This window comes from Dama dama, chromosome 9 (assembly GCF_033118175.1).
Source record: "Dama dama isolate Ldn47 chromosome 9, ASM3311817v1, whole genome shotgun sequence".
NCBI lineage: Eukaryota > Metazoa > Chordata > Mammalia > Artiodactyla > Cervidae > Dama > Dama dama.
The window spans coordinates 44,523,109-44,533,223 of record NC_083689.1 but is presented as its reverse complement, the minus strand read 5'-3'; the positions used below and the strand labels follow the sequence as shown (position 1 = coordinate 44,533,223).

General features: G+C 38.6%; 1 protein-coding gene across 1 annotated transcript; it reads left to right on the top strand.

Annotated features, from left to right (window-relative positions):
* The first annotated feature begins 1,829 nt into the window (after positions 1-1,829).
* On the top strand, positions 1,830-2,765 carry LOC133061359 (olfactory receptor 2L13). Its single transcript, XM_061149369.1, has one exon. It carries the CDS (start codon positions 1,830-1,832, stop codon positions 2,763-2,765), a length of 936 nt encoding a protein of 311 aa, XP_061005352.1.
* Positions 2,766-10,115: the final 7,350 nt, after the last annotated feature.

Sequence of the window (10,115 nt, the reverse complement as noted above, 5' to 3'; positions counted from 1 at the left end):
AAAAAAGTAATAGCCCAATCAACATTATCTAAATCTTTGACATAACTTGGCATTAAGAGTCTTCTTCAGATAGAAGAACACAAAAGAAAGCATACAGTCTATCTGTCACTGAAGCTGAGTAAATGATGTATAAAACATACATTAAAAATATAAGAAGTATACTGCCTTCACAGTTATATGTGTTTGAGAAACTGAGGGAAGGAATGTACATACTGGCATAATTAACATGACACATAGAGAAAAAGAAACTATAAAATGTTGGAGGCCTCTGCCTGTCAGCCTCTGCTACTACAGGCATTCCCCACACATCCCAGTGGTGACTGCCACATCTCCCTCTCCCTGGCCTGAATGAACACATGAGTCCTAATCAGAACACGTCTTGTCTGGGTGGGGAACAGATGCCAGAGGGCCCTGTACAAGCAGAGGTAGGGCCTGAACTAAAGTTGAGCTCCAGGAGTTATGTGACCAAAGAAAAAGAAGGAAGTTCTCTGGTGCAGCTGCAGGCCAGGCCAAGGGCATGTGCTCAGTCATGTCTGACTCTTTGTGACCCTGTGGACTGTAGACCATCAAGCTTTTCTGTCCATGGGATTTTCCAGGTAAGAATACAGGAGTCGGTTGCCATTTCCTCCTTCAGGGAATCGTCCCAAAGCAGGGATCGAAATTGTGTCGCCTGTGTTACAAGGAGATTATTTACCCCTTGAGTCATTGGGGAAGCTCATAAAATGTTGTTCTTCAGTCTCTAAGTTGCGTCTGACTTGAATTACACATAAAAATTCCCAAGGAAAAGTGTAGACATAAAAAGTTGGAAACGTTTCCAGAAAGGAAAGTTTACTCATTTTTACCTCTTCTTGATTTTTAAAATTCTAAGTAATATATTACTTTTCTTGCTTTAAACACTTAAGTCTAAAGACGGTAAGCTACAAATCAAAAGCTGGTTTTTGCTCATACCCTCTTTCAAGTGAGACTTCCCAGGTGGCTGTTATGGTAAAAGTGTCTGCCTGCAATGTGGGAGACCCGGGTTCGATCCTGGGTCGGGAAGATCCCTTGAAGAAGGAAATGGTGACCCACTCCAGTACTCTTGCCTGGAGAATCCCATGGAGGGAGGAGCCTGGTAGGCTACAATCCATGGGGTCGCAAAGAGTCCGACATGACCGAGCAACTTCACTTTCTTTCAAGTGAGAGTTTTTCAATTGCTAGGACTCTACTGCCATCTGCTGCGTAGCAAATTAAGTAAAGAAAAATAGTAACTATCTTCTCCAGTTTCAGTAAGCCAAATCTTTTTCAAAGGAGCAATGATTACACTGTTGTGTTGAATAAGGCAGGGTACACAGAGCAACACATTTACCAATTAGGAAACTTGAAATATTTAAACAACTAGAAGTTTGAAGTAGCCACATAGGCTCAAAAACAGGGCTAACAGAAGACCTAGAATATCAATTACTTTGGTGAATATGTTGTAGCAACCTGACAGACACTGGGAAAGCAGGGATTTGTGTGATTTGTTAAATTGTGAGCGATGAGCCTGTCTGGGAGTTATGCAGAAATGAATGCTTTAGTTACCTTGCTTATCTTTGCTGGCTATGAAACTAGATTTTAAACTTAATGTCACTTAATAAGATGCTTACCAGAGAAAATTGGAAGTGAAACATTCAATTCAAATATTGAAATTGATTCAACACAATTTCAGTATTGAAGGAAAAACAATTCATTTAAGTAAACATTATTAAATGTTCCTTTTTATGCTCCTGTTTTTTTTCATTTCATGTTTTATGCTTTTTTTCTTTTTAGTCTTTGTTAGTCTTTCAAGAGAGTTAAAGCAATACATTTTCATGGAGAAATGGAATCAAACTTCCAATGATTTCATTTTGTTGGGGTTGTTCCTCCCAAACCAAACTGGTCGGCTTCTCCTACTTCTTATCATCCTCATATTCTTTCTAGCTTCGTTGGGTAACTCAGCCATGATTTACCTCATACGTTTGGATCCCCGGCTCCACACACCTATGTACTTTCTCCTCAGCCAGCTCTCCCTCATGGATCTAATGTACCTCTCCACTACGGTCCCCAAGATGGTGTTCAACTTTCTCTCTGGCCAGAAAGGCATCTCCTACCTGGGATGTGGAGTGCAATCTTTCTTCTTCCTGACCATGGCGTGTTCTGAAGGCTTACTTCTGGCCTCAATGGCCTACGATCGTTATGTAGCTATCTGCCACCCCCTGCACTATTGTATCCGCATGAGCAAAAGGATGTGTATGAAGATGATTATGGGATCTTGGATCTTGGGGTCTATCAACTCCCTGGCACACACAGTCTATGCCCTCCATATTCCTTACTGCCAGTCCAGGGCTATTGATCACTTCTTCTGTGATGTCCCAGCTATGTTGCCTCTGGCCTGTATGGACACCTGGGTCTATGAGTACATGGTTTTTGTGAGCACAAGCCTCTTTCTCCTCCTTCCTTTCCTAGGCATCACTGCTTCCTATGGCCGAGTTCTTTTTGCTGTCTACCATATGCGTTCAAAAGATGGAAGGAAGAAGGCCTTTACCACCTGTTCAACACATTTAACTGTAGTGACATTTTACTATGCACCTTTTGTCTACACTTATCTTCGGCCCAGGAATCTCCGCTCACCAGCAGAAGATAAAGTTTTGGCAGTCTTTTACACCATCCTCACCCCAATGCTCAATCCCATTATCTACAGTCTGAGGAATAAGGAAGTCCTGGGGGCCATGACAAGAGTTTTTGGGATATTCTCTTCTACAAAGTAATAATTATGGCTCCCCTCACCCTCCTTTATTCCCTCTTTCTATGGTGATTAGAATACCCTAGAACACTACCATCTGATAGAAATATATGAGCTATTCTGTAATCTAAAATTTTCACTTAAAGTATAGCTACTATGCCACATTTAAAAAGTGAAATTAATCTAAATAATGTATTTAGTTAATCCCAAAGTTATGATCAATACTGAGATTAAGAACATTGATATTAATGGTACATTATTATAAAATATTATGCTATATATTTGTCACATATATGTACATATATCACTTATAATAATACACTCATACTGACATTATTATTTCTACCTGCAATTGATACAAACTTATTGAAGCAATCTATTACTTTATTTTCATTCTAAGTCTTTACAGCCCTTATATTTATACTTCTAGGCCATTGCAATTTTTTACTAGACACATTTTAAGTGCCCATTAGCCATATAGGGCCAGTGGTTACTGTGTTGGAAAACACAGGCCTAGAACATGCAAATCAGCTATTTTCAAATGTTTTAAATGTAGTGTATAAACTTATATTTGTGATATATGAAATATGGATAGTGGGACATTAAGTAACAAGCAAAGCAAGCTTACTAGTGTGTTTATGAGGTTTTTTTTTAAAACCTGTTTCAATCCTTTATTTTGTTTGTAATTGACTTCTGGAGTCCATCATAATGTAATATCCTTTATGATACTATTTTGAGGGGGCTTATTTGGCTTAAATTTTTCAGATTTCAATAAATATATAGAGATTAAGTGACTTTTGTAGAATTGTGAGAATAATCAACAGTTTTATTCTACATTCAAATTAAGAAAAGTATGTACTTAAATGACCTTAAAGAAATTTGTATTTGACAAAGTCATTTACTTAATGGCAGGGAAACAAAGGACTGAGGAGCTACAGCATACAACATATAAAATGAAAACAATGTCTCAGATTTCAGTTATAACATGTAAAATATGAATGTGAGCTTACACACATTGAAATTTTATGCTAATATGTCATAATGTTGTGTTTGACAAAAGTTTTACTACTGGTGTTTTACTAAAACACTTAAGTTACTTCACGCCTCTCCATGACTGGGGTTATGCAGGAGTTAGTTTTAATGATTATAGGGGGAAAAAGGCTTAGAGGAGTCCCTCTGCCACAAATTGTCCATATACTGCCCAAGTTTAAGCTCCAAGGATTTTTTCCTGGTCTTTTTAAATTTCTTCTCAAGTGTTTTCATGACTCAAGTCCATTTCAATTAAAAAATATATCCTACAATTTCCCAATCAAGTTAGTTTCCTAAAATATATATATGAAAATGTCATTCCACAATCTTTGATTTACTATTGTATTCACAAAACTTTCTAATCCAAGTTCAAGCTCATGTGCTTTTACAATGCATATCAAGTCTACCTTTACCTGTGTCTAACATCCAGCCTACAGGCTTAGTGCCAGAATTCCTTTAGACCTCCAGTCTGCCCTTGTAGCCCTCTATTCCTCTGCACACCTGAAATTTAGCTTGGGTTATTTCCCACTTCTGGAAAGTTTTTCTTCACATTTTAAAAATATGTTTATTTATTTTTTACTGTACTGGGTCTCCATTGCTGTGAGGTGCTTTTTCTAGTTGCAGCAAGTGGGGGCTACTCTCTAATCTCATTGTGTTGGCTTCTTTTGTTAGAGAGCACAGGCTCTAGAATGCAAGGGCTTCAGTAGTTGTTATGCAAGGGCTTCAGCAGTTTTTGTGCATGGGCTTAGTTGCTCTGCAGCATGTGGTATCTTCCCAGACTAGGGATTGAACCGGTGTTCCCAGCATTGCAAGTCAGATTCTTAAACATTGGACCAGCAGAGAAGCCTTCAGATTTTTTTTGTTTTAAAAAACAAAAGACTGCCAATTTGAGTTATACTTTTATTAATATATAACACAACATTTTCTTCTCATCTTCTTTTCCAGTTAATGTCTTCCTCTCCCACACTTCCACTCCTATAGTGCTATGGAAGTACTTGTCAGTAGTAACTCCATTTTGTATATCAGGACTCTGTCTGTTAAAATATGGAACTGTACCAACCCTGATAAACTGGCAAATTAACATGTTACTTGCTAAGGAAGAGCCTTCTAAGAACTGTTGTTGAGAAAGATATTTCTGAGAACTGTGCAAAAATATGGTTTTCTTAATAATGAGTGAAATGTCTTTGTAAGCGAATAAATTGTAAAAGAAAAAATAATAACCTCCAGTTGTAGCTCTTGGCAAACAACTTGTGAAACCTATTTTACTTCATTTTTCCCTAAAGAAAAATAAATCTTTGACTCCAGAACTGAACCCTGTTTTGTTTACTGCTGAAATCTATAATTCCCCAATTTGTAATTCTAAGACCCCAAATAAATGCATTTGTTTTAGAGACTGTCTTTTTTTCTCTGATGGCAGTGTTTATTATACATATTTTACTGGATCTTATTCTTGTCTATGTCCATATTTGTCTCCTTTTAGGTTTAAGCTCACTGAATATAGTAATATTTAAGAAAATAATGCCAGTTAATATTTAGCAACTATTACTGCTTCTGCAACACTATGATTCTGTTATTTTCTCCACTTTGAGTGAGCACAGGGAGGTTTAGGGCAGCAATAACCCCTTCATCAGGTCATAGAGCTAGGAAGAGTAAGTCTTAATTTAGAAAATTTCTTTCTTTGAATCAGAGCTTAAACCCTTAGCCTCTACATTACCCTGCGTGAATAAGGGTCTTGTCATTTTGATATGGGTTTTGGTAATTTTTTTATTTACAAAAAGATACATATATTTGATCTTCATTTCCTCCATTCCTGGTACAGAGCCCCTAAAACACTTAGAGCTTCTTAAGGGACTAAAAATACAGTTGTCTTCTGTTGTGTAAATAAAGTTATGTAAAATAAAGCTTTATAGAGCTATGTAAATAATGTCCTTGCTAAATAAAGTTTGTTATGTAAATGAGGCAACTTTGAAAAAGGCCCTAAGTATCTGGTTGCAAGGGGAATAAAACTTGTAATTAAAGGGTTGAAACTTTCAGTCTTACTCCCTAAAGCCCCAGAATGAGGAGGTGGACAAGAATTGATTCACCAATGACCAATGATTTCATTAACCATACTGATGAAATGATGAGCTTTCATGATGGCTCAGATGGTACAAAATCTGCTTGCAATGCAGGAGACCTGAGTTTGATCCCTGGGTCTAGAATATCCTCTAGAGAAGAAAATGGCAACCTACTCCAATAATCTTGTCTGAAGAATTCCATGGATAGAGGAGCCTGGTGGGCTACAGTTCATGGGGTTGTAAAGAGTCGTGCATGACTGAGCAACTAATACACACACTGATGAAATAAATATTCACATTTTCAGGCAAGATAAGATAAATTAAAGACAGATTTTTTTTTTCTACACTTTGTCATTCTCTTGCACTCATCTCACATGCTAGCAAAGTAATGCTCAAAATACTCCAAGCCAGGCTTCAACAGTCCATGAACCATGAGCTTCCAGATGTTCAAGCTGGATTTAGAAAAAGCAGAGGAACCAGAGATCAAATTGCCAACATATGTTGGAGCATAGAAATTCCACAAAAATATCTACTTCTGCTTTATTGACTACACCAAAGCCTTTGATTGTGTGACAACAAACTGTGGAAAATTCTTAAAAAGATGGGAATACCAGACCACCTGACCTGCCTCCTGAGAAATCTGTATGCAGGTCAAGAAGCAACAGTTAGAACTGCACAAGGAATAGCAGACTGGTTCCAAATCAGGAAAGGAGTACATCAAGGCTATATATTGTCACCCTGTTTGTTTAACTTATATGCAGAGTACATCACGCAAAATGCCAGGCTGGATGAAGCCCAAGCTGGAATCAAGATTGCTGGGAGAAATATCAATAACCTCAGATATGCAGATGATACCACCCTTATGGCAGAAAGCAAAGAAGAACTAAAGAGCCTCCTGATGAAAATGAAAGAGGAGAGTGAAAAAGTTGGCTTTTTAAAACTCAGCGTTCAGAAAACTAAGATCATGGCATCCAGTCCCATCACTTTTGGCCAATAGATGGGGAAACAATGGAAATAGTGAGGAGCTTCATTTTTGGGGCTCCAAAATCACTGCAGATGGTGACTGCAGCCATGAAATTAAAAGATGCTTGCTCCTTGGAAGAAAAGTTATGACCAACCTAGACAGCATATTGAAAAGCAGAGACATTACTTTGTCAATAAAGGTCCATCTCGTCAAAGCTATGGTTTTTCCAGTAGTCATGTATGAATATGAGAGTTAGACTATAAAGAAAGCTGAGCACTCAAGAATTGATGCTTTTGAACCGTGGTGTTGGAGAAGACTCTTGAGAGTTCCTTAGACAACAAGGTGATCCAACCAGTCCATCCTCAAGGAAATCAGTCCTGAATATTCATTGGAAGGACTGATGCTGAGGCTCCAATATTTTGGCCACCTGATGTGAAAAACTGACTCATTGAAAAAGACCCTGATGCTGGGAAAGATTGAAGGTGGGAGGAGAAGGGGAAGACTGAGGATGAGATGGTTGGATGGCATCACTGACTTGATAGACATAAGTTTGCATAAACCCCGGGAGTTGATGATGGACAGGGAAGCCTGTGTGCTTCCACTGAGGTCAAAAGGTGTTGGACATGACTGAGCGACTGAACTTAACTGAATTTCCTATACTGTGCATAGTGCATCTGCATCATGAGTTAACCAGACCTCTCTAATGGCAGAAAAACCTGCTTAACCATAAAGATAAGATTTTCTCATTCTGGTGCCAGTCATGAAATTTCTTAATAACATTCCTTTCAATATCCTGTAAAGGGTCTTGATGATCTTCACTCACCTTGTGTATGGAGACATCTTTGTTGAACATGTATGTATAATGCCAGTATAGAATTTCACTTAAAGACAGTGATTGATGCAGAACAGACTAGTCAGACAACCTGGAGAGATGCTGAACCACACCCAACAAGTTTCTTAGCTTAAATATTTACTTATTGACCATATTAATGTTACTGTCTATATTATTTGCATTTCTATCTACTGGACATAAATATTGTTTCCTGCATTGGCAAATATGTCACTGAGCCTCAGAGAAAATTAATGATTAAGCAAGCTGAAACAATTAATCAAATGTACTGTTATATAATAGGCTTTCCCCTGTGGCTCAGCTGTAAAGACTCCAACTTCAATGCAGGAGACATAGGAAATGTGAGCTCAAACCCTGGGTTGGGAAGATCCCATGGAAGAGGGCATGGCAACATACTCCACTATTCTTATGAGTAAAATCCAGTGGACAGAGGAACCTGGTAAGTTATAGACCATGAGGTCGCAAAGAATTGGACATGACTGAGTGACTGAACTTAGTTATGTAATATCAGTGGCAGTAACTGTGTAACTCTAGGTCTGGGAAGAAGCAACAAGAGGGAACCGTTTTCTAGATCATAACAGCTAGTAAGTTCCAGGCAGTTTGAAGGCTTTTGGTTACTGTTAACAGGGCCTGGTCCAGTAATAGCACTTTGAGTGGTCTATCTGTGAAATTCTCCCCTCACCTAAGAATGAGCATTCCTAGTGCCATGGAAATATTTAGCACAAAATTCCTCCAAAACTTTGGTCAAAATGAGACTGAAGGGAAGTGAATTGTTAAAAAAAAAAAGGAAAAAGATGTTGTTCACCATTCAGATCTATAAGAATCATGACATTAGCCATTGCGGTTGCTGATCTACAGCATACCCTGGAAAGAATTTAGAGTAAAGATCAGAATGAGGCATTCTGTTCTCCAGGAAAACTGGCAGAACCTATCTTCACATAGTTAGGTATTTTCAAGAGTTGTTTTTTTATTTTTTTTAATGAACCTGGATCCTTGGGTCTTCCCATAATTAGGAAAGCACACCATTAACTAAGCTGTCTGCTCCTCATGACTAGCAGCAACCTTCTATCCAAATGAGTGTTTTTCACTTTTTTTTTTAATTGTAGTGACTTAAAAGGATGTGATTGGAGGAGGGGGTGGGAAGGAGGCTCAAGAGGGAGATGATATATATATATATACATGTGACTGATTCACTTTGCTGTACAGCAGAAATTAACATAGCATTGTAAAGCAATTATACCCCGATTATTAAAAATCAAGCAAACAAACAAACAAACAAAAAACAAAACACACATCTTGATAGAAGATTGCTTCTCCAAGGGATGTTCCTGACCCAGGAATCTAACTGGGGCCTCCAGAACTGCAGGCACATTCTTTCCCAGCTGAACTACTGGGGAAGCCAGACACAGTCCATAGGGTCACACAGAGTCAGACGTGACTGAAGCAACTTAGCAAGCACCTGCACACCTCAGAGATGCAAGAGTTCTATCTGGTGTACTGTGTGAGCTCCAACCAAAACCTTCTCCAATTTCTAAGAAAAAACAAAAAACAAGCAAGCAAAGAGGACAGAGGACTTTTAGAACACAAACTGGTAAAGGGACTCTTTGGCCTAAACTCTAATTAAAGATGGCCTCCATGGGAATTCCCTGGTGGTTCAGTGCTTAGGACACAGCACCCTCACTGGCCTGGCTTCAATCCCAGTTTGGGAACTGAGATCCCTCAAGCCACACAGCATGGGAGGGGATTAAAAAAAAAAAAAAAAAAGCAACATCCTTAAAATTGCTTGCCAAAAGCAAGTGCAGATTTTAAAGTCTTGTCCAAAAATAATAAAAGAATTTGGCCATCTGCAAGTAGACTTAATTGGTTTCAGGTGTTTTGTGTAAACTAGTGAGTGGTGTGTTATACCTGATTCATGACTTAAGATCTCTGTGTGTGTCAGTCTTTCTGTCTGTACATATGTCTATATATGTACATTATAGATATGACATTTATATACCTCCAAAGGCATTGTCCGGAGAAGGCAATGGCACCCCACTCCAATACTTTTGCCTGGAAAATATCATGGACACAGGAGCTTGGTAGGCTGCAATCCATGGGGTCGCCAAGAGTCTGATAAGACTGAGCAACTTCACTTTCACTTTTCACTTTCATGCATTGGAGAAGGAAATGGCAACCCACTCCAGTGTTCTTGCCTGGAGAATCCCAGGGATGGGGGAGCCAGGTGGTCTGCCATCTGTGGGGTCGCACAGAGTCAGACACGACTGAAGCGACTTAGCAGCAGTAGCAGCAGCAAAGGCATTGCCCAAGTTAATTTTTGAAAGAAGTGTATCTAGTTGACTTAAAAAAAATTAAGCACTTGTACAAATTCCCAAAAATATAATAGGAACTGACTCAAATGCTAAGTCCATGTGATCTTTAGTAAATAAAACCTACTTTAAGTCTATTGGTTTAATCAATATGAACATGTCCTTGGAG